General features: G+C 44.8%; 1 protein-coding gene and 1 long non-coding RNA gene across 2 annotated transcripts in view; one reads left to right on the forward strand and one right to left on the reverse strand.

The window, feature by feature from the left end:
- Positions 1-10,387: 10,387 nt before the first annotated feature.
- LOC117529595 lies at positions 10,388-17,649 on the reverse strand. The gene is made up of 3 exons (XR_004566046.1): positions 17,544-17,649; positions 14,011-14,018; positions 10,388-10,398 (listed from the first exon to the last, which is right to left on the reverse strand). It is a non-coding gene; the product is annotated as an uncharacterized LOC117529595 (long non-coding RNA).
- The window catches only part of tmem38b (transmembrane protein 38B), a 35,612-nt gene continuing 22,786 nt past the window's right edge, over positions 12,450-25,275 (forward strand). The window contains exon 1 of the mRNA XM_034192422.1: positions 12,450-12,890. Within this exon, the coding sequence (XP_034048313.1) occupies positions 12,767-12,890 (124 nt within the window). The 5' untranslated portion in view covers positions 12,450-12,766. The remainder of the gene's footprint in view (positions 12,891-25,275) is intronic.

Genomic DNA, 25,275 nt, shown 5'->3' on the forward strand with positions numbered 1-25,275 from the left:
TGGCGGCTCCGGTGTTCTTCAGCTCCGTTGGTGGTGAAAGCTGTGTGGGGATCCGGCTCTTCTCTCGCCAGGCGTCTTCTATCGTCGAGCCTGCACACGTCACCTGGTGTATGATTGACAGTCCACCATATTGTTATTGTCTGTACGTCGTTGTGCGATTCACAACATTAAATTGTTACTTTTGGCTTATCCATTGTCCGTTCATTAACGCCCCCTGTTGTGGGTCCGTGTCACGACACTTTCACAACAGGATTTCTCGGCCAGCGTCATGGATCCCGAGGGGCGTCAACCATCGCTTGAACAGCCAATGGAAGAGTGAGGTGCACAGGTGCCAGCAGGAGGCATATTGGGTGAGCTGCAGCACATCTTAACCACCTTTACCGCTCGGTTGGACTTAGTTACCGAGCAGAGCAGTGTTCTCAATCGTAGGATGGAGGCTCTCACTGCCCTGGTGGAAGCGCGTGCTCAGGGTGCTGCTGCAGCACCTCCTCCTGCTGACCGTGTGCCAGAAACACACATTCCGCTGGTCGTTCAACGAACCCCCCCACCTTCCCCTGAAGCATACATAAGCCCTCCGGAGCCGTACGGAGGCTGTGTGGAGACGTGCGCGGACTTCTTGATGCAGTGCTCGCTCGTCTTTTCACAGCGTCCCGTCATGTACGCAGCAGACGCCAGCCGGGTGGCTTATATGATCAATTTGCTTCAAGGAGAGGCACGCACCTGGGCTACAGCGCTTTGGGAGCAGAATTCACGGCTCCTAACGGTTTATACTGAGTTTGTGAGGGAGTTCCGACAGGTGTTCGACCACCCTCATAGAGGCGAGACCGCTTCAAGTGTGCTGCTGTCGATACGGCAGGGGCGTCGGAGCGCAGCGAAGTATGCAGTCGACTTCCGCATCGCGGCAGCGCGAGCCGGCTGGAATGCTGTTGCGCTCAACGCCGCCTTTGTAAACGGACTGTCTCTGGTCCTTAAGGAGCACCTGGTGGCGAGGACGAGCCGTGGGATTTAGATGGGCTTATCGACCTGGTTATACGGTTAGACAACCGATTAACGGAACACCGACGGGAACGAGGCAAGGGGCGTGGCCAGGCACAAGCCGTCCCTCTTCCTCCCGGGTCTGAAAGGAAGCCGACTTCCCCACGCTCCACTGCCAGGGCTCTCCACGTGACAACAGCTCCCCCTGCTAACGTTGCTATGGAAACGAGCAGGGCTAAAAACGATCAGATCAGAGACAAAGGAGGCTGATCCGTGGAGAGTGTTTTCTCTGCAGCTCTACCGAGCACACACAGAGAGAATGCCCCAAACGGTCAAAACAGCAGCACTCGTCCTTAGAGACTGGGCTAAGGGTGGGTCACAACACCCACGTGGGGAAACCCCGACGATCTGCACGAATCCCAGTCACAAGTGAGCATCAGCAGAGAGACTGCCCCAAACGGTTAAACACCACGCCCGCTCTTAGAAACTGGGCTAAGGGTGGGCCAAGAAATTCACGTGGGACAAACCCGTCTTTCTGCACGACTCCCAGTTACGATCCTGAGTGCGGATCTAAACCCTTCATGCCCCAGCACTGGTGGACACGGGGTCGGAGGGGAATCTGCTGGATAGCAGATGGGCAAAGGAGGTTGGGCTCCCTCTAGTGGCCTTACCATCACCATTGTCGGTGCGGGCGCTAGATGGCACCCTTCTTCCACTGATCACACACCAGACACAGCCAGTGACGTTGGTGGTGTCTGGGAATCACAGGGAGGAGATTGTGTTTTATGTAACACCTTCTACCTCCCGAGTAATTTTGGGTTTTCCATGGGTACTAAAACACAATCCCCGGATTGATTGGCCGTCTGGGGCTGTGGTTCAGTGGAGTGAAACCTGCCACCGGGAGTGTTTAGGATCCTCGGTTCCACCCGGTGTGACAGCTAAGGAGGAGGTTTTAGTCCCCCCCAATCTGGCAGCGGTGCCAGCCGAGTACCATGACCTTGCTGACGTCTTCAGCAAGGATCTGGCACTCACGCTGCCCCCGCACCGTCCGTACGATTGTGCCATTGATTTGATACCGGGCGCTGAGTACCCGTCCAGCAGGCTGTACAACCTCTCACGTCCAGAACGCAAATCAATGGAGACCTACATCCGGGACTCGTTAGCTGCCGGGGTGATCCGGAACTCCACCTCCCCGATGGGTGCTGGTTTCTTTTTTTGTGGGCAAGAAGGACGGCGGACTCCGTCCATGCATTGATTACAGAGGGCTGAACGAGATCACGGTTCGCAACCAATACCCGTTACCTCTGTTGGATTCAGTGTTCACGCCCCTGCATGGAGCCCAAATTTTCATGAAATTGGATCTTAGGAATGCTTATCACCTGATTCGGATCCGGGAGGGAGACGAGTGGAAGACGGCATTTAACACCCCGTAGGTCACTTTGAGTACCTGGTCATGCCGTTCGGCCTCACCAATGCGCCCGCGACGTTCCAAGCGTGGTTAATGACGTCTTGCGGGACTTCCTGCATCGGTTTGTCTTCGTATATCTAGACGATTATACTCATCTTTTCTCCGGATCCTGAGACCCATGTCAAGCATGTACGTCAGGTCCTACAGCGGTTGTTGGAGAACCGGCTGTTTGTGAAGGGCGAGAAGTGTGAGTTCCACCGCACTTCTTTGTCTTCCTGGGGTTCATAATCTCCTCCAACTCCGTCGCCCCTGATCCGGCCAAGGTTGCGGCGGTGAGAGATTGGCCCCAACCAACGAACCGTAGGAAACTACAACAGTTCCTCGGTTTTGCAAATTTCTACCGGAGGTTCATCAAGGGCTACAGTCAGGTAGTTAGCCCCCTGACAGCCCTGACCTCCACAAAAGTCCCCTTCACCTGGTCGGATCGGTGCGAAGCCGCGTTTAGGGAGTTGAAACGCCGGTTCTCGACTGCACCAGTTCTGGTGCAGCCCGATCCCAAGCGCCAGTTCGTAGTTGAAGTGGACGCCTCTGACTCAGGGATAGGAGCCGTGCTATCCCAGAGCGGGGAGTCCGACAAGGTTCTCCATCCATGTGCCTACTTTTCCTGCAGGTTGACCCCAGTTGAACGGAACTATGACGTCTGCAATCGGGAACTTCTTGCGGTGAAGGAGGCTCTTGAGGAGTGGAGACACCTGTTGGAGGGAGCATCGGTACCATTTACGGTTTTCATGAACCATCGGAACCTGGAGTACATCCGGGCCGCGAAGCGTCTGAACCCCAGGCAAGCCTGCTGGTCACTGTTCTTCGGGCGCTTTGACTTCCAGATTACGTACTGCCCCGGGGCCAAGAACCAACGGTCGGATGCACTGTCCCGGGTGCATGAAGAGGAAGCCAAGGCCGAGCTGTCCGACCCCCCAGAGACCATCATCCCCGAGTCCACTGTCGTGGCCACCCTCACCTGGGACGTGGAGAAGACCGTCCAGGAGGCCCTGACACGGAACCCGGACCCGGGGACCGGCCCGAAAAACAAGATGTACGTCCCACCAGAGGCCAGAGCTGCGGTTTTGGACTTCTGCCATGGGTCCAAACTCTCCTGTCATCCCGGAGTGCGCAGGACCATGGCAGTAGTCCAGCAGCGCTTCTGGTGGGCGTCTATGGAAGCCGACGTCCGGGACTACGTCCAGGCCTGCACCACCTGCGCCAGGGGCAAGGCGGACCACAAGAGGACCTCAGGACTCCTCCGACCCCTACCGGTGCCTCATCGTCCCTAGTCCCACATCGGCCTGGACTTTGTCACGGGCCTCCCGCCGTCCCAGGGCCACACCACCATCTTGACGATAGTGGACCGGTTCTCCAAGGCGGCCCACTTCGTGGCCCTCCCGAAGCTCCCTACGGCCCAGGAAACAGCAGACCTCCTGGTCCACCACGTCGTGCCTCTGCATGGGATACCAGCGGACATCGTCTCAGACCGTGGCCCTCAGTTCTCCTCTCAGGTCTGGAGGAGTTTTTGCAAGGAACTGGGGGCCACCGTGAGTCTCTCGTCTGGGTATCACCCCCAGACAAACGGACAGGCAGAGCGGGCCAACCAGGAGTTGGAGCAGGCCCTCCGTTGCGTTACCTCCGCGCACCCGACGGCCTGGAGCACCCATCTGGCCTGGATCGAGTACGCCCACAACAGCCAAGTGTCGTCTGCCACCGGCCTCTCCCTGTTCGAGGCGTGTTTGGGGTACCAGCCCCCATTGTTCCCGCTTGTGGAGGGTGAGGTCGGTGTGCCCTCGGTCCAGGCCCACCTCAGGAGGTGCCGCCGGGTGTGGCGGACCGCCCGTTCTGCCCTGTAGAAGGCCTGGACGAGGGCCAAGGCCTTGCATGCAGACCGCCGGCGTTCCCCGGCCCCTGCATACCAGCCCGGGCAGGAGGTATGGTTGTCGACGAAGGACATCCCACTTCAAGTAGAATCACAGAAACTGAAAGACAGATATATCGGACCCTTTCCCATCACCAAAGTCCTCAGCCCGGCCGCAGTGAAGCTACGGCTGCCAGCTTCACTGCGGATCCATCCTGTTTTCACGTTTCTCGTATCAAACCATACCACACCTCACTGCTCTGCACCACTGGACCTGCACCACCTCCTGCCCGGATCATCGACGGGGAGCCGGCGTGGACCGTGCGTCGGCTTCTGGACATCCGTCGCAAGGGTCGGGGCTTCCAGTATCTGGTGGACTGGGAGGGGTATGGTCCCGAGGAACGCTCCTGGGTGAAAAGGAGTTTCATCCTGAACCCGGCCCTCCTGGCCGACTTCTACGCCCGGCACCCGGATAAACCTGGTCGGGTGCCAGGAGGCGCCCGTTGAGGGGGGGGGTCCTGTTGTGTGGGCCGCTGAAGAGGAGGTACTGCTGGCCCACCACCACCAGATGGCGCCCTGCTTGGAGTGCGGGCTCCAAGCACGATGAGGGCGTCGGAGCGCTGGAGTTGACAGCTGTCATCTATCAACACCAGCTGTCACCCATCACCACCACTACAAAGACCGGACTGCAACTCCACCTCCTCGCCGAGAAATCAGCTACCATTCAGGTAACTTTCTGTGCTGACTCAAAACATTGAGTAATAATCTGTACTTCTTTGCAGCCGTTTTCCTGTGGTGTGTCCTTATCTGTGGGATTGGCGTTTGGTGTGATCAGCGATGGCTTCGCTTCACACTCCAACCAGATAAGTGGTTAGACAGGAGCTGCACGAGTGTGTGATTGGAGGTGGAGGTGCTCCCTCCTAACTAAACACTGACTGTGGGATTACTGAGTGTGCGAACTCACACTCATCAGGACTGTCTCTGTTTTCTGCCAGCAGTACCGGGTCTGACTGCTGAAGACAGCAGCCACCTGGGGCGCAGGGCTTGGCGGCTCCGGTGTTCTTCAGCTCCGTTGGTGGTGAAAGCTGTGTGGGGATCCGGCTCTTCTCTCGCCAGGCGTCTTCTATCATCGAGCCTACCCACACGTCACCTGGTGTATGATTGACAGTCCACCATATTGTTATTGTCTGTACGTCGTTGTGTGATTCACAACATTAAATTGTTACTTTTGGCTTATCCATTGTCCGTTCATTAACGCCCCCTGTTGTGGGTCTGTGTCACGACACTTTCACAACAAAGCCCTTTTCAAAGTACTCATTATTGTCCGAAATTTTGCCGATAGAATGCCGATAATTTCTCATAAACAGAACAGTTACTGAAATAATGTTTGTGTTGGCAATGTAAAATGTCCTTGCACTGTTTGTTCAGTAGATGGAGTGCTGACTCCATTCAACTGAGAGCTGCTTACACCTGCTTAAATGTGTTCATCACTGGCCCCCGTAGTTCGCCGTCACACTGCACTGATCGGCTGACAAAAGCATACAAGTAAGTTTATAAGGATGTTGTTTGTAATAACTTTGTGATTACATTCACCCCACGTTTCAGTTCAACTCAGTTTGATTAACTCAGTTTATGTAGTAATCTGTCAAATGTGCTTCATTGCATCAGTCACGCTTTTTATTAAGCCCACGTTGTGTAGACCTTATTTCTAGCATGAAAAACTTTCATTTACTGCTAAGAGGTTGAAACATTCAGATTCACTGGTCGTCCGGAAGGGTTCTGGGAATTACTGCCGTTTGCCATTAACCCTCTGGGGCAGACGCCATCGTATACAAAGGCAGGGACCAAGCTTTACTAAATTGTAAATAACTTTTTAATGATATGAGATAGAAACTTACTTTTTTTTTTTTTTTTGCTGAAAAGTTAACTCCGCTGACTTTCGATCCACCGTCGGCCATCTTGGTACTCCTCATAGAAGATGTGTGATGATGTGCGCAATGTGAGTGTCCAATTGGAATTGATTCTCTGTCACATGGTTTTCCAAAATCCAGATTTACCTCATGTGATATGGCAAAGATCATTTTCAGGAGTGATATCTTACTAGTTGGCCCGTTTGAATAGCTCCCTAACTACTCCATTTGCATTTTTGCATTTTTTTTTTAATTTGAAAATTCTTCTCTGTTATAAAGTTAATCAATATGAGGACAAAGCTTCAGTTTTTAGCTCATACCTTTTTGTTAAGGGTCCAAAAAAGAACATTTTATAGATCTAAAAAAAAAATAAAATAATATAATATAATAATAATTTGCAAATCAGCCGATTTATCGATTATCAGCATTTTTTTCAGCCAAATATTGTTATCGGCATCGGCCTCAAAAAATCCATATCGGTCGGGCTCTAGTTTGAAGCTTCCTCTCCACTGGGTTTGTTGCTAGGCAACAACAAACTGTTGACATTCACTAGTACTCAGGCTTTCCTTTCACCAAAACATCAGATTTACCATAGAGTGGCATACTGTTTATATTTCTTCATAATTGATGTAAATAAAATCCAAGACATATTCAGTGACTTGGAAATGTTCATGTATCCATCCCCTGATTTATCTGAAGAAAACTGGATATAAAACTGATTATTTACAGGTATTATACCAATGCGTTCCTTTACTTATGCAACCAATCATCTTGGCTTTTATATATTTTATTATTTTTATCACGTTGTAGAGATGTGCTTTCAGCTCGAGTTAAGGAAGATAATTTTAGACATTTTTATTTTTTGTATGGACGCCAGCCATGCAGTTAAGAGGTCACGGTCACGATTTTGTTTCCTTCATGTTTTAGCTTCTTTGGCGATAGAAATTCACGCTCCCTTGCCTTCTTTTGTGAGGAGAAATATGTACAATGCTCCATTTCACAAAAATGAGACAGCAACCAGTAGACAGTCTATAGGGGAGTGATCACTGATTCCCTTCCTTTTTCTTCAGTCTTTCTGCTGCCCTTTAAATTGTTTAAGATGAAGTTAGACTGTTCTTTTTGGGCTACTGTTATCAACATGGCAGCCTCCGCTAGAGGGACCACTCCCGTGTAGATATGTAGGACTTCTTCAAAACATAGGAAAACATCGATTTGTTGTTGCAGGTTAGTACACACTAATGAACAGATGGTTATGAATGTTATATTACGTTTTTGCTAATAAACACCCCTAAATACAACATACTGTAGGTTTAAGATAAGAAATAAGAGAATCACGAACAGGAGCCACAACCAGGTGTCAAGCTTAAAGTCAGCAGCGATACACATTTTCTTTTTTCCTAGTCATTCCGTCCTTTTCTTTCCCTCTTTCTTTATCTTTCCTTAAACTTAAAAAGAAGGTGTTTCAATATTCAGATTCAATATTAAAATTGTATGTTTACTTGCTGTATTACATCTTTTCACTGTAAAGCTCGTGATGTAAAATTAATTAATAAATGCCTCGTGTGTATTAACTTTTGCACACATCGTTTTTTAAAAATATTTTATTACCTGAGGCCACCAAATGACGCATCTATCTGTCCATCAGTCTGTCTGTCTGTCTGTCTGTCTGTCCGTCCTCAGCATAAATCCAGTCTTATTACTGCCAGAGTCTTCAAATTCATAGGGAACATTTTTGGGACACAGACCTTGGACAAGTTCAAAGATTGCTAACCTGGACCTATTTTAAGAGGTATTTTAAGAGGCTAAAAAGGCACATTCTGTTTCAATCTGTTCCTTTTTTTTTTGAAGGGTGGGGGTGACAGCCAATCATAGTAGAGCGGCACCATGACATCAGTGGTGGGTTAAGCTAGCTGCAAACTCTGTTTTGTTTGTGTGTAAATATAACTTCTTTGTCACATATTATGTAAAAGCTAGAGAGAAATAAAGACTTCAATAATGGAAAATACTGTTGTTGTAACCCGATAATACCTCTGGAATCATTTACAAGACATTTTGTGGACATCAGCGTGTACGCTAACTTTCGCTAACTCAAAGTTAATCAATCAATCAATTTTATTTATATAGCGCCAAATCACAACAAACAGTTGCCCCAAGGCGCTTTATATTGTAAGGCAATAATTACGTAAAAACCCCAATGGTCAAAACGACCCCCTGTGAGCAAGCACTTGGCGACAGTGGGAAGGAAAAACTCCCTTTTAACAGGAAGAAACCTCCAGCAGAACCAGGCTCAGGGAGGGGCAGTCTTCTGCTGGGACTGGTTGGGGCTGAGGGAGAGAACCAGGAAAAAGACATGCTGTGGAGGGGAGCAGAGATCAATCACTAATGATTAAATGCAGAGTGGTGCATACAGAGCAAAAAGAGAAAGAAACACTCAATGCATTATGGGAACCCCCCAGCAGTCTAAGTCTATAGCAGCATAACTAAGGGATGGTTCAGGGTCACCCAATCCAGCCCTAACTATAAGCTTTAGCAAAAAGGAAAGTTTTAAGCCTAATCTTAAAAGTAGAGAGGGTGTCTGTCTCCCTGATCCGAATTGGGAGCTGGTTCCACAGGAGAGGAGCCTGAAAGCTGAAGGCTCTGCCTCCCATTCTACTCTTACAAAACCTAGGAACTACAAGTAAGCCTGCAGTCTGAGAGCGAAGCGCTCTATTGGGGTGATATGGTACTATGAGGTCCCTAAGATAAGAAGGGACCTGATTATTCAAAACCTTATAAGTAAGAAGAAGAATTTTAAATTCTATTCTAGAATTAACAGGAAGCCAATGAAGAGAGGCCAATATGGGTGAGATATGCTCTCTCCTTCTAGTCCCGTCAGTACTCTAGCTGCAGCATTTGAATTAACTGAAGGCTTTTCAGGGAACTTTTAGGACAACCTGATAATAATGAATTACAATAGTCCAGCCTAGAGGAAATAAATGCATGAATTAGTTTTTCAGCATCACTCTGAGACAAGACCTTTCTAATTTTAGAGATATTGCGTAAATGCAAAAAGCAGTCTTACATATTTGTTTAATATGCGCTTTGAATGACATATCCTGATCAAAAATGACTCCAAGATTTCTCACAGTATTACTAGAGGTCAGGGTAATGCCATCCAGAGTAAGGATCTGGTTAGACACCATGTTTCTAAGATTTGTGGGGCCAAGTACAATAACTTCAGTTTTATCTGAGTTTAAAAGCAGGAAATTAGAGGTCATCCATGTCCTTATGTCTGTAAGACAATCCTGCAGTTTAGCTAATTGGTGTGTGTCCTCTGGCTTCATGGATAGATAAAGCTGGGTATCATCTGCGTAACAATGAAAATTTAAGCAATGCCGTCTAATAATACTGCCTAAGGGAAGCATGTATAAAGTGAATAAAATTGGTCCTAGCACAGAACCTTGTGGAACTCCATAATTAACCTTAGTCTGTGAAGAAGGTTCCCCATTTACATGAACAAATTGTAATCTATTAGATAAATATGATTCAAACCACCGCAGCGCAGTGCCTTTAATACCTATGGCATGCTCTAATCTCTGTAATAAAATTTTATGGTCAACAGTATCAAAAGCAGCACTGAGGTCTAACAGAACAAGCACAGAGATGAGTCCACTGTCCGAGGCCATAAGAAGATCATTTGTAACCTTCACTAATGCTGTTTCTGTACTATGATGAATTCTAAAACCTGACTGAAACTCTTCAAATAGACCATTCCTCTGCAGATGATCAGTTAGCTGTTTTACAACTACCCTTTCAAGAATTTTTGAGAGAAAAGGAAGGTTGGAGATTGGCCTATAATTAGCTAAGATAGCTGGGTCAAGTGATGGCTTTTTAAGTAATGGTTTAATTACTGCCACCTTAAAAGCCTGTGGTACATAGCCAACTAATAGAGATAGATTGATCATATTTAAGATTGAAGCATTAAATAATGGTAGGGCTTCCTTGAGCAGCCTGGTAGGAATGGGGTCTAATAGACATGTTGATGGTTTGGATGAAGTAACTAATGAAAATAACTCAGACAGAACAATCTGAGAGAAAGAGTCTAACCAAATACCGGCATCACTGAAAGCAGCCAAAGATAACGATACGTCTTTGGGATGGTTATGAGTAATTTTTCTCTAATAGTTAAAATTTTATTAGCAAAGAAAGTCATGAAGTCATTACTAGTTAAAGGAATACTCAGCTCAATAGAGCTCTGACTCTTTGTCAGCCTGGCTACAGTGCTGAAAAGAACCTGGGGTTTGTTCTTATTTTCTTCAATTAGTGATGAGTAGTAAGATGTCCTAGCTTTACGGAGGGCTTTTTTATAGAGCAACAGACTCTTTTTCCAGGCTAAGTGAAGATCTTCTAAATTAGTGAGACGCCATTTCCTCTCCAACTTACGGGTTATCTGCTTTAAGCTGCGAGTTTGTGAGTTATACCACGGAGTCAGGCACTTCTGATTTAAAGCTCTCTTTTTCAGAGGAGCTACAGCATCCAAAGTTGTCTTCAATGAGGATGTAAAACTATTGACGAGATACTCTATCTCACTTACAGAGTTTAGGTAGCTACTCTGCACTGTGTTGGTATATGGCATTAGGGAACATAAAGAAGGAAACATATCCTTAAACCTAGTTACAGCGCTTTCTGAAAGACTTCTAGTGTAATGAAACTTATTCCCCACTGCTGGGTAGTCCATCAGAGTAAATGTAAATGTTATAAGAAATGATCAGACAGAAGGGAGTTTTCAGGGAATACTGTTAAGTCTTCAATTTCCATACCATAAGTCAGAACAAGATCTAAGATATGATTAAAGTGGTGGGTGGACTCATTTACATTTTGAGCAAAGCCAATTGAGTCTAATAATAGATTAAATGCAGTGTTGAGGCTGTCATTCTCAGCATCTGTATGGATGTTAAAATCGCCCACTATAATTATCTTATCTGAGCTAAGCACTAAGTCAGACAAAAGTTCTGAAAATTCACAGAGCAACTCACAGTAACGACCAGGAGGATGATAGATAACAACAAATAAAACTGGCTTTTGGGACTTCCAATTTGGATGGACAAGACTAAGAGTCAAGTTAACTTCCACTCTTGTCAAAAGCTCATGCATGCGCACACGCACACCCTCTTGCAGACACTGTTAAAATGTAAATATTGTTTAAGATTGATTGATTGATTCATTGAGGGGCTTTATTAAACATGTACAAACTGTATGTAATAGACTCTTAATAATTAATGTAAATAACAATAAATGTATAATGAGTTCAGAAAATGTCAATGGGTTCACGCCTTGATTTGAATCTACCTACATGTGATTTTGCACAGTTGCCAAACTGAAATATCAATGTGGTTGGGCTGGTTGGACAGGGATCGCACTGCAGCGACAATTTGGATCAAAGAAAAAATGCCATTGTGGGGAACAGACCAGTTTTCTGCGTAGGTGGTTTCCGTCCAGGACCCAAGGCGGTTCCATGGCATCAGGAATGTGGCAAAGTACAGTGCCAGTGCATGCTCCCAGACATGACTTGGTATATCAGCTGTGCCAATTAACATAATCAATCAACCCATATACCACCCCGATTGTCACCCAGTGTCCCAAATATATTTTCTATTCTCTCACAGCAGACAATGAAAAGTTTAGTTTAGGGTGACAGTTTTAATGACTGGAAGTGAAATGGCGCAGCAGATCAGTGATTTGACCTATTACTCCGTGCATGTGCAAGGTGGCACTTTGTAGTATTTGGCTCAGGACTACAGATGTCGCCAAAGAAAACATTCACAATCAGAGTAGACTGATTCATTGTAGACTGAGTAGACTGATTTTTTTTTTAATGCTCAGGTCATGACAGTGGACCTGATATGGATCCACATGTTGATCTGTGACATTTTGCACAGATGCTCTTTAAATGGAGAAAAAAAAACCCTATTCGGAAATGCACAGACTTTCATCAATAAAATGAAAACAGTTTGTTCAAATTCTTTCACATTTTGCACAATGATTGTTCCCTTCACAGCCAAGTACACGTTGGCCTCAACTAAAAGTTTATGGTTTATATATATATATATATATATATATATACACACTACTGAAGCGTTCTAAAATTCTGAACGTTTTCTCACCTGTGGTGCGTGCGCGTGTTGCGTGCAGCATCCTCTGTTCACGCGCACACAACGAACCACGTGACCCGGGCGCCTCGTTCACTCCTCCAATCACAAAGCAGCTCAGGCTCCGCCCGCCACATCACCAGAATGGCGGAACAGGAGCAGGGCCGGGAGTGCGCCTCCCTGCTGTCACAGCTCTCACAGCGGATGTCACTGATGGAGACCGGCCTCCGTTAATACGTTAATACGGATCTGTAGTCCGGACACCACACAGGTGGTCCCTGAAGTCCAAGAACCAGCTGCAGCAACCGTGTCACATCGTGTGTGTGTGTATCCCTCCGCCAAGTGACTTCCTGATGCTGTGACTTGGAACGGTGCCTTTTAGCTCTTTGAACTACACCGTGGGAATAATTTAGCCTGGGTAAAGAGTTTTAAAAAGCAGGTGATGGATTTATTCGGGCTGGTTTATCTGGACGAGCTGTCCCACGGACTGGCAAACTTGTCCATGTTTCCGTACTTCGACATGGCGCACTATATCGTGTCGGTCGTGGCTCTGAGACAGCAGCCAGGTAAGCGCAAAGTTCACACACTGCGGACTTTCACCCCCTCCGCGTCTTTTGAACAAAACGTTTATACAAGTCTGTAAGTCTTTGTCTTGTTTTTCCTGTTTTTTTTACAGCATAATGTCACGTATTTTGTGGAGGAAAAAGTACGACATTCTTTTTGCACAACAGCGAACAATTCTCCCCCCCAAGCTCTTACCTTTTCGTTGTAACTAGCAGATCAACCCATTAAATAGTCCCACGACGTGTCAACGGGGTTATGGCTTAACTTTTTGAAATGCATAAAAAAGTTTGTTAATAGAGCATTAATTCCACATCTGGACTCTGGCTTTGTCACTTCCAGAAGTCTTGCGCAATAACACAATTTTGATATGGGGCGCCAGCCCCAATTCTGGAATTTTTCAAATTCGCATATTGCACGGAACACATGCACTATGCAATTAATTGATTATTAATCAACAATTATTTTGATAATCAATCAATAAAATGTTGGAGTTTTTTTATTAAATGTTCAAATGATTTGATTTCAGCTTCTTTCATGTCAATATTTCTGATTTATTGTACTTGCTGGAAAATCTGTTATTTTGAGTCCTTGCCAACCTTGGCGGATGTCAGAAATCTCAAATTGCTCTTGTTTATTGAGTATAAATATTAAATGCTCTCTTTTGATAATTACATATCTGGTTCCTTTTAAATATTTGATCATAGTTTAATAATTTTCATGACTTTCATGATTTTAATTTAAGTATTGACATTCAAAAAGTACAATCATGCTTGTTCCTCACCAATTTAATTATGTGTGGCATATTAAGGCCTTGAATCTACAGCAACAACTGCCAGGAAAATTGATTGGGAGCCAAAGAAAAACCCACAAATAACTTTAGCTGAAATACAGGACTCTATGGAAAAAAAGTGGTGTGGCTGTTCCAAGATGCACAATAAGGAGTCACTTGAAGAAAAATGGGCTGCATGGTTGAGTCACCAGAAGAAAGCCATTACTACGCAAATGCCACAAAGTGTCCTGCTTATAATCTGCCAAACAGCACAGAGAACAGTCATTTTGAGTGATGAGACCAAAATTTAACTTTTTGGCCACAACCATAAATGTTACATTTGGAGAGGAGACAACAAGGCCTATGATAAAAGGTACACCATATATACTGTGAAACATGGAGGCGGATCGCTAATGTTTTGGGGATGTGTGAGCTACAAAGCACAGGAAACTTGGTAAAAATTGATGGAGGATGAATGCAACGTGTTATCAGAAAATACTGAAGGAAAATTTGCACTCATCAGCTGGAAGCTGTGCATGGATGTACTTGGATGTTACAACATAACAATGATCCAACACACATGGCCAAGGTGGTCTTTCATTGGCTACAGAATAAAGTGAAGATTCTGGAGTGGCCATCTCACTCTCCTGACCTCAGTGTCATTGAGCCACTCTAGGAAGATCTCAAATGTGCAATTTATACAAGATAGCCTAGGAATTTACAGGAACTGGAGGCTTTTTGCTAAGAAGAATCGGCATCTTTACCATCAGAGAAAATAGAGAGACTCGTCCACAACTACCACAAAAGACTCCAAGCTGTTATTGATGTTAAAGGGGGCAATACATGGTATTAAGAACTAGAGTCTATAAACCTTTGATCAGGGCCATTTGGGTTGGCCCATAGTTTCTGTTGTCATTATGGTTTAAAAGGAGTAAACACAGTTGTTTGACAATAAATGGCCTCACACAACCACTAACCATGAGTGAAAAAAGGTAAATGGTAAATGGGCTGCATTTATATAGCACTTTTCCATCTGCATCTGACGCTCAAAGCGCTTTACACACTAATGCCTCACATTTACCCCGATGTGAGGGTGCTGCCATACAAGGTACTCAGTACACACCGGGAGCACTTTTCCGGTCAGGCTGGGATTTGAACCGAGGAAATTTTTTGGTGCTATCATTCATATTCTCTGAAAAATAGCCAAAATAACAGGTATGCAATAAATATTCTAAATCCTGGAATGTGCAAAGGAGTGCAAACAGTTAGAATGTAAACGTACACAATATGGGGAAAGTTTTGAGCACAACTGTACTTTGGGTACTGATATAATGTGCTGCTGGTGTACTTTAAGGGGTGAAACTTGTGTTTAATTAAAGAATGTACATGTTTACCACTGCCACCACACCTTTATGATCATATGACGTTGATCTGTTTATGCCCGAACACTAACTCTTAAACTAACACAAACCAAAAACATCCCATTTATTTTTATTTATTTATTGGCCTTGTAAGCGATACAACTTACAAATTAAAATCATGAATAATTCAAATGAAACTCTTGTCCTCTTGTCAGCTTTGTTTCACTAACACACATCTATTCAGTTTTATTGTCATTATACAGTGCATGGCGCTTGTACAATAAAAAGTATATTGTTAATGTCACACACACATATAATGTGTCTAAAATAATCACAATTTCAAAATAGTCTTGTGTTTACACTCAGCCTGTAACCCTCAACCAAATGCAGGCCGTGTGCAAGTGATGTTATGTTACAATGATAATAGCTCCAGAAACAGATGAGCTTTTATAGCACAGCTGTTTGATTTTCCACACACACAAACACAGAGAAAAGCACGTGCACAATGTCCATTGTACTCCCACCGCTCTGTATCAACAGTCTATTTTAGAGTCTGTCTTGCAAAGCATCTGAGCTCCTGTGAACCTTTAGCCCTCTGTCCTCTATTCACATTTGTGATTGTTTGAGTAGAAGTGAGGGACAGCAAAACTAGATAGGCGAACATTAGACTGCACATGTCTCCTCAATATTTTGAATATCTTTAAGGCAAATTTTCCCCAACTTTAGTGTTCATTTTTCCAACATAGAAAAAGGCTGGTCTTTGCTTTCCTGTGGTAAATCCTCCATTCTTACCTTTCATCCACTGTGTGAGACAAAGGTGGATCTGCTCAAGTTCTTCACAGTCAAGAGCGTAAGCTTAACAGTTCACTGAAAATGGGAGGAAAAGCTAAATCACATTTCAGAAAGCCACAAAAGTAAGCGTTAATGGTGTTGCTCAAAATAAAATAATATCTATTGTTTGACTTGCAGTTTTAATGAAGTGTCAGTTTACTTTTACATTTTAAAGCGGCTTATCGAGTGGACTGTACAGGAAACACGAGGACAGGGACATGGTGGAGTAGATAATGCATACTTAAAGATAATTCCACCTTATCTCATGCTGCCTTAAATAACCCTGTCCACAGAGAGAAGGACAAGGAGGTTAAAAACCCATGTTAAATAGGCTACATGGTAAAATATCTCAAAAATTTTTAAAACATAACAGAACAATATCAGGGTGTCCATAACCAGGCCCAGCAGGCCGCCAGCAGAAAGTTGGGGATCTGCCAGGCCTGAAAGTTTTGTAAAGTACAGTAATAAATGATTAACATTTCTGGTCATCTGTGTTATTGTAGGGAGCAAAGTTAAATATCTAATCTTCTGATATGTGCTTCAAAATAAAAGCATTTTGATGTAAAAACACCATTGGCATAGGAAATACTCTTAATGTGAAAGTTACAGCCTAGATATTCTGTGTCAGTTCAGAATTTGTCAACGTGAACCCGATGTTTGCTAAAGTTGTCGTCTTCTTAATAACATTTAACAATGTAAACGTGTGTTTACGGGAAGTTGTTCTGAAATCTTGCGGTTTTGTGGGAGCTTCTATCACATGTGACACAAATACTAGAGGAGATGACATCTTCATTTACTTGTTAAAACCTGGAGCCATTCATTATACCAAGAGAACATTTCAGCAAAGTGGACCTCCCCAGTCGCCCAAAACACAACAAGCACTTTAAGAGTCTACACAGTCTGTAACGTCAGCTGTAGCCTAAACCTTGACCTAACTCTAAATAAACACGGTGTCTGAAGCCTGGTTTTACCGTTGTGTGCAGATTCTTGCTGCTTGGCTTTAAAATGTTTATTTCTGAGATTCTGTCTTTCTCGATGTTTGACGTAAGCATTGGAAGGCTGAATTGTCTGCATTATTTTGGTTGTTGTGAAGTTGGTGGGGTGCATATGCCTTTAAAAAAAAAAGAAGCATTACAACCTGTTCAGCCTGAACGCTGGGCAAACAAAGCAGTCCTTGAAGGGAAATATTGAATGTGCTTGGATGAAAAAGGAAATTTGTTGAAACAAACATGTCCAGAATATAGTGTAATGATTCAAAGCTGAAGAAAGCTGAGAGATGCGTTTAGAAACTGCTTAAAATGTGTGACAGGAGAGATACCGTCATTATGACTTAAATGACTGTTTTCGCACCAGCTCTACTTCATAAAATAATAATTTACTGTCTAATGGCAAAATGAAAAGTTCTGGTTGACTGCCATGATCACTTAAATGATGGGGAGGATGTAAAAACCATTGTATTTTGTCTTTCCTTTTCTCAGTTAAATGTTACAGTTGTTTAATATTAGATTTAAAGCTATTCAGGGTAGTAGTTTGTTTTATGGCAGGTATTTTACATCATTTTTTAAAAATCACTTATAAGGGAATACATATTTAACTGAGGGAAAATCAAATTACTCAACAATGTAACTACTTACAGCCCCAAACTAAAAGGGCACTCTGATGGCAGATCTTCAGTTGAAGTATCTTTGGCCAACCACTAATTGGGCACCGTAGTCTTGTTTGAGACTGGGCGATAAAGGGGTTAATTGAAAGTGCATATGATGCAAAAATTGTACTTCTGGGGACAGCCCCATTATGATTATTCACCATACTATACCATACCAACTTTATTTATAAAGCACCTTAAAACAGCCAGCGATGACACAAGGTGCTATACACTACAGACATAATAGAAATGAAAATACAATAAAATAATAATAAGAGGAACCACGAAAATGCAGTTTAAAAAATGATCATACTAAGTCTTGTTGATGTTAAAAAGCCATGGGACAAATAAGTTTTTAAACAAACTTTAAAAATGACCAAAGAAGGTGCCTCCCTAACACTCAGAGGCAAACTGTTTCACAGTTTGGGAGCAACAGCCGAAAAAGCCCGGTCCCCCTGAACTTTCTCTTCGACCTAGGCACTCGCAGGAGCAGCTGGTCAGCCGACCTGAGAGACCAACTAGGTCCATAAGGCTGAAGAAGGATGGAGCTAGACCATGGAGGGACTTAAAAACGAACGTAAGAATTTTAAAATGAACCCTAAAATGAACCGGCAGCCAGGACAGGAGTCATTTCACATTAAATCTCGCTAAAACTTACCGACACGACCTCTCCCATTTGCCTTGTCGTCCCTTCTCCACTGGGAACCGAAAAAAAAACCCCTGCACTTTTCGAGGCTGCTTAGGTAATTGCAGCCCAAAACAAAACAATACATCTTTCCATGTGAAGTGATGCTGTATTTGAGTTGTGTACTGGAAGGCTGTCTCCGGAAGTGGTCAAATACCGCGATATCATGCAGGGGTTCAAATGAAACTGCGTTGCCCCATTGCCTCTACCGATTGACAGAGAAAAGTCAGTTGACCTTGTGATGTCATAAGGCAAACATCTTGAGGAATGAGATAAAACAATGTCAATCTTTTCATCAAAGAACAGTTAAGAGTGTTGTTTGCCATATTTTTCAAATCCAGATCAGAACGATGACACGTAATAGTGTGGAAGAGAGAAGGACTTCCTTAAGTGTAGCAGTCTGTTTGTTTGAGTTCCAGGGAGGCCTGCCAGGTTGAGCGATGTTACAGTGCATTAACTTATTCTTCACCTTTATACTGACAGCCAGTGAGAAAGACAAGAGTCAGAGAGGCCTGGAAAATACAGTGTACACATGCACGGGTTCATTTGACTTGTAAATGTATCTACTTTGAATGGAAACCCAGCAGATGGATCGTGATCTATGAAACATTTGTTTACAGCCTATTACATAAGTGCAAGATATTTCAATGGTAAATGCATTGTTTGTAATCATCTGTTTGCTTCTTTCAGAGCAAAATTGTCAGTTCAGTTGAAAGATGCATGTTTTTGTCAAGACCAGTTCCACGCTTGTGGATGAATGCAGTGAATTTAATGTGTCTCAGTGAACAGACTCTGATGACTGCAGCAGAAACTGCTTGTTTTACTCTGCAGCTAAAAGTGATGACAGAGCTGCTCTGATTAATGTGTGAGCATTGTGAACGAGTATGTGTGTTCTAAGCCAAAAGCTTGAATTTAAAATGGCTTGGAAAAAGATACATGTATGAGAGAATGTTATGTTGGCATTCATTCCTCGTGATCTGACATGAGTACTTTTTAGATTTTTTTTATAAACTTCCTCCTCAACTACCTGTGTAAATGAGATCGTAGGCACAAACGGCTGTTTACATCACAGTGCCTGAGGGACATGAGTATTTTTCCATTTTCGGTTATCTAAAACGTGCAGGGATGCACTACAGGTGCGAAACCCCTCTCAGGATTCTGGGGGTGTGCAACCACTGGAAAATGTTGTAATTTAGGTGCAAAACAGTGCAGTCTGGTACTTTCTGACACCTTTATTAAAGGTTATATAATAATAATATATATTATACCATAGTTATTATTATATGTTTAGGATTTTAAAACATTTCTGAAAATTCTGACAGGGTGAAGAAATCACATCAGTAACTACATGTACATGCAGCTTTGGTGCATGTTTGACACATTTTCAACAAATGAAAAGTCATCATCATTTATTATTACTGCGCTCTTCTCTTATCGTGCCCCTGTTTCTGTGGAGATGATCTCCTTGCATCAATAAACACGACAGATTCTGTAGAGACTTTCAAGTCCAGACTTAAGACGCACTTATTTTTCCTTTTGTATGACTAGCACACTGGCATAGTATGTTTCTATGTTTTTTACTCTTTTAAATTTGTTGGGAAAGTGTAGTGACACGGACCCACAACAGGGGGCGTAAATGAACGGACAATGAAAGAGTCAAATATGAACACTTTACTGTTGTGAAACAAGCACAACCAAAACACAGATGATTACAGAATTTATGCAAACAGTCAATCTAGAAAGGTGACGTGTGGGCAGGCTTGAGGATAGAAGAAGTCTGTCCTGAGAAGAACCGGAACCACACGATTTCCTCCGCCACAGAACCTGGAGAATACTGGAGCCGCCAAGTCCCGAATTCCCAGGTGGCCACAGTCTCCGGATGTCGGATCTGGTACTGCTGGCGAGGAGCAAAAACAGTAAGAGGTGGGTGCGTGCACACCCAGTAACAACAATGGTGGAAATATCACCTCCACCTCTAATACAAGAAAGTGCAGAGTAATGCAGTTATCTCTCAGGGGGAAAAGGAATGCAGTCCTAGCTCCCAATCACCAGCTCCTGCTGTCCTGAGATTAAACAGGTACTCCTGCAAAACACATACAGAACAAAGACTTATGTGTAAGCACATGAACGGTTGAGAGTCGTTACCTCTATCTCGGCAGCGAGGTGGAGATGACATCCGGCTTTTATGGAGTGATGAAATGAAGATGGGTGACAGCTGTCACGAGTTGATGTGTGACAACTGTCACTCCCGGTTGTGTCCGTGGCGGCAGCGCCCTCTTGTGCCTGAAGCCCGCACTTCAGGCAGGGCGCCCTCTGGTGGTGGGCCAGCAGTACCTCCTCTTCTGGCGGCCCACACAACAGGACCCCCCTCAACGGGCGCCACCTGGCGCCCGACCAGGCTTGTCCGGGTGACATTGGTAGAAGTCGGCCAGGAGGTCCGGGTCCAGGATGAAGCTCCTCTTCACCCAGGAGCGTTCTTCTGGTCCATACCCCTCCCAGTCCATCAAATACTGAAACCCCCGGCCCTTCCGACGGACGTCCAGGAGCCTGTGAACCGTCCATGCAGGCTTCCCGTCGATGATCCGGGCAGGAGGCGGCGCCGGTCCAGGAGTGCAGAGGGTTGGCCCGCAGTTCTCTGCAGAAACTCTTCCAAACCTGTGAGGAGAACTGAGGACCACGGTCCGAGACAATGTCCGTTGGTATCCCATGCAGACACACGACGTGGCGGACCAGGAGGTCCGCTGTCTCCTGGGCCGTAGGGAGCTTCGGGAGGGCCACGAAGTGGGCCGCCTTGGAGAAACGGTCCACTATCGTGAAGACGGTCGTCATGCCCTGGGACGGCGGGAGGCCCGTGACAAAGTCCAGGCCAATGTGAGACCAGGGGCAACGAGGCACCGGAAGAGGTTGCAGAAGTCCTTGTGTCTTGGAGTGGTCTGCCTTGCCACTGGCACAGGTGGTGCAGGCCTGGACATACTCCTGGACGTCGGCCTCCATAGACGCCCACCAGAAGCGCATGGTCCTATGCACCCCTGGATGACAGGAGAGCTTGGACCCGTGACAGAAGTCCAAGACTGCAGCTCTGGCCTCTGGTGGGACGTATAAACGGTTCTTTGGTCCAGTTCCGGGGTCCGGGCTCCGTGCCAGGGCCTCCCGGATGGTCTTCTCCACGTCCCAGGTGAGGGTGGCCATGACAGTGGACTCCGGAATGATGGTCTCCGGTGGATCCGACAGCTCGGTTTTGACTTCGTCTTCGTGTACCCGGGACAAGGCATCTGATCTTTGGTTCTTGGTCCCGGGGCAATAGGTAATCCGGAAGTCAAAACGCCCGAAGAACAGTGACCAGCGGGCTTGCCTGGGGTTCAGCCGCTTGGTGGTCCTGATATACTCCAGGTTCCGGTGGTCAGTGAAAACCGTGAAAGGCACAGACGCTCCCTCCAACAGATGTCTCCACTCCTCAAGAGCCTCTTTCACCGCAAGGAGCTCTCGGTTGCCGACGTCATAGTTCCGTTCAGCCGGGGTCAACCTGCGGGAAAAATAGGCACACGGGTGAAGAACCTTGCCGGTCTCTCCGCTCTGGGATAGCACGGCTCCTATCCCTGAGTCAGAGGCGTCCACCTCAACCACAAACTGGCGGCCAGGGTCGGGCTGCACCAGAACTGGTGCAGTCGAGAACCGTCGTTTCAACTCCCTGAACGCGGCTTCGCACCGATCCGACCAGGTGAAGGGGACTTTTGGAGAGGTCAGGGCTGTCAGGGGGCTAACTACCTGACTATAGCCCTTAATGAACCTCCTGTAGAAATTTGCAAAGCTGAGGAACTGTTGTAGCTTCCTACGGCTTGTTGGTTGGGGCCAATTTCTCACCGCCGCAACCTTGGCCGGATCAGGAGCGACGGAGTTGGAGGAGATGATAAATCCCAGGAAGGACAAAGAGGTGCGGTGAAACTCACACTTCTCGCCCTTCACAAACAGCCGGTTCTCCAACAACCGCTGCAGGACCTGACGTACATGCTGGACATGAGTCTCAGGGTCCGGAGAAAAAATGGGTATATCGTCCAGATATACGAAGACGAATCGGTGCAGGAAGTCCCGCAAGACGTCATTAACCAAAGCTTGGAACGTCGCGGGGGCGTTAGTGAGGCCGAACGGCATGACCAGGTACTCAAAATGACCTAACGGGGTGTTAAATGCCGTCTTCCACTCATCTCCCTTCCGGACCCGAACCAGGTGGTACGCATTCCTAAGATCCAGTTTAGTGAAGATTTGGGCTCCATGCAGGGGCGTGAACACTGAATCTAACAGGGGCAACGGGTATCGATTGCGAACCGTAATCTCATTCAGCCCCCTGTAATCAATGCATGGACGGAGTCCGCCGTCTTTCTTCAATCAATCAATCAATTCAATCAATTTTATTTATATAGCACCAAATCACAACAAACAGTTGCCCCAAGGCGCTTTATATTGTAAGGCAAGGCCATACAATAATTACGTAAAAACCCCAATGGTCAAAACGACCCCCTGTGAGCAAGCATTTGGCGACAGTGGGAAGGAAAAACTCCCTTTTAACAGCAAGAAACCTCCAGCAGAACCAGGCTCAGGGAGGGGCAGTCTTCTGCTGGGACTGGTTGGGGCTGAGGGAGAGAACCAGGAAAAAGACATGCTGTGGAGGGGAGCAGAGATCAATCACTAATGATTAAATGCAGAGTGGTGTATACAGAGCAAAACGAGAAAGAAACACTCAGTGCATCATGGGAACCCCCCAGCAGTCTAAGTCTATAGCAGCATAACTAAGGGATGGTTCAGGGTCACCTGATCCAGCCCTAACTATAAGCTTTAGCAAAAAGGAAAGTTTTAAGCCTAATCTTAAAAGTAGAGAGGGTGTCTGTCTCCCTGATCCGAATTGGGAGCTGGTTCCACAGGAGAGGAGCCTGAAAGCTGAAGGCTCTGCCTCCCATTCTACTCTTACAAACCCTAGGAACTACAAGTAAGCCTGCAGTCTGAGAGCGAAGCGCTCTATTGGGGTGATATGGTACTATGAGGTCCCTAAGATAAGATGGGACCTGATTATTCAAAACCTTATAAGTAAGAAGAAGAATTTTAAATTCTATTCTAGAATTAACAGGAAGCCAATGAAGAGAGGCCAATATGGGTGAGATATGCTCTCTCCTTCTAGTCCCCGTTAGTACTCTAGCTGCAGCATTTTGAATTAACTGAAGGCTTTTCAGGGAACTTTTAGGACAACCTGATAATAATGAATATATATAATAATGAATTACAATAGTCCAGCCTAGAGGAAATAAATGCATGAATTAGTTTTTCAGCATCACTCTGAGACAAGACCTTTCTAATTTTAGAGATATTGCGTAAATGCAAAAAAGCAGTCCTACATATTTGTTTAATATGCACTTTGAATGACATATCCTGATCAAAAATGACTCCAAGATTTCTCACAGTATTACTAGAGGTCAGGGTAATGTCATCCAGAGTAAGGATCTGGTTAGACACCATGTTTCTAAGATTTGTGGGGCCAAGTACAATAACTTCAGTTTTATCTGAGTTTAAAAGCAGGAAATTAGAGGTCATCCATGTCTTTATGTCTGTAAGACAATCCTGCAGTTTAGCTAATTGGTGTGTGTCCTCTGGCTTCATGGATAGATAAAGCTGGGTATCATCTGCGTAACAATGAAAATTTAAGCAATGCCGTCTAATAATACTGCCTAAGGGAAGCATGTATAAAGTGAATAAAATTGGTCCTATCACAGAACCTTGTGGAACTCCATAATTAACCTTAGTCTGTGAAGAAGATTCCCCATTTACATGAACAAATTGTAATCTATTAGATAAATATGATTCAAACCACCGCAGCGCAGTGCCTTTAATACCTATGGCATGCTCTAATCTCTGTAATAAAATTTTATGGTCAACAGTATCAAAAGCAGCACTGAGGTCTAAAAGAACAAGCACAGAGATGAGTCCACTGTCTGAGGCCATAAGAAGATCATTTGTAACCTTCACTAATGCTGTTTCTGTACTATGATGAATTCTAAAACCTGACTGAAACTCTTCAAATAGACCATTCCTCTGCAGATGATCAGTTAGCTGTTTTACAACTACCCTTTCAAGAATTTTTGAGAGAAAAGGAAGGTTGGAGATTGGCCTATAATTAGCTAACATAGCTGGGTCAAGTGATGGCTTTTTAAGTAATGGTTTAATCACTGCCACCTTAAAAGCCTGTGGTACATAGCCAACTAATAAAGATAGATTGATCATATTTAAGATCGAAGCATTAAATAATGGTAGGGCTTCCTTGAGCAGCCTGGTAGGAATGGGGTCTAATAGACATGTTGATGGTTTGGATGAAGTAACTAATGAAAATAACTCAGACAGAACAATCTGAGAGAAAGAGTCTAACCAAATACCGGCATCACTGAAAGCAGCCAAAGATAACGATACGTCTTTGGGATGGTTATGAGTAATTTTTTTCTCTAATAGTTAAAATTTTATTAGCAAAGAAAGTCATGAAGTCATTACTAGTTAAAGTTAAAGGAATACTTGGCTCAATAGAGCTCTGACTCTTTGTCAGCCTGGCTACAGTGCTGAAAAGAAACCTGGGGTTGTTGTTATTTTCTTCAATTAGTGATGAGTAGTAAGATGTCCTAGCTTTACGGAGGGCTTTTATAGAGCAACAGACTCTTTTTCCAGGCTAAGTGAAGATCTTCTAAATTAGTGAGACGCCATTTCCTCTCCAACTTACGGGTTATCTGCTTTAAGCTGCGAGTTTGTGAGTTATACCATGAAGTCAGGCACTTCTGATTTAAAGCTCTCTTTTTCAGAGGAGCTACAGCATCCAAAGTTGTCTTCAATGAGGATGTAAAACTATTGACGAGATATTCTATCTCACTTACAGAGTTTAGGTAGCTACTCTGCACTGTGTTGGTATATGGCATTAGAGAACATAAAGAAGGAATCATATCCTTAAACCTAGTTACAGCGCTTTCTCAAAGACTTCTAGTGTAATGAAACTTATTCCCACTGCTGGGTAGTCCATCGAGTAATGTAAATGTTATTAAGAAATGATCAGACAGAAGGAGTTTTCAGG

The sequence above is a fragment of the Thalassophryne amazonica genome, chromosome 17, assembly GCF_902500255.1.
Source record: "Thalassophryne amazonica chromosome 17, fThaAma1.1, whole genome shotgun sequence".
NCBI classification, from domain to species: domain Eukaryota; kingdom Metazoa; phylum Chordata; class Actinopteri; order Batrachoidiformes; family Batrachoididae; genus Thalassophryne; species Thalassophryne amazonica.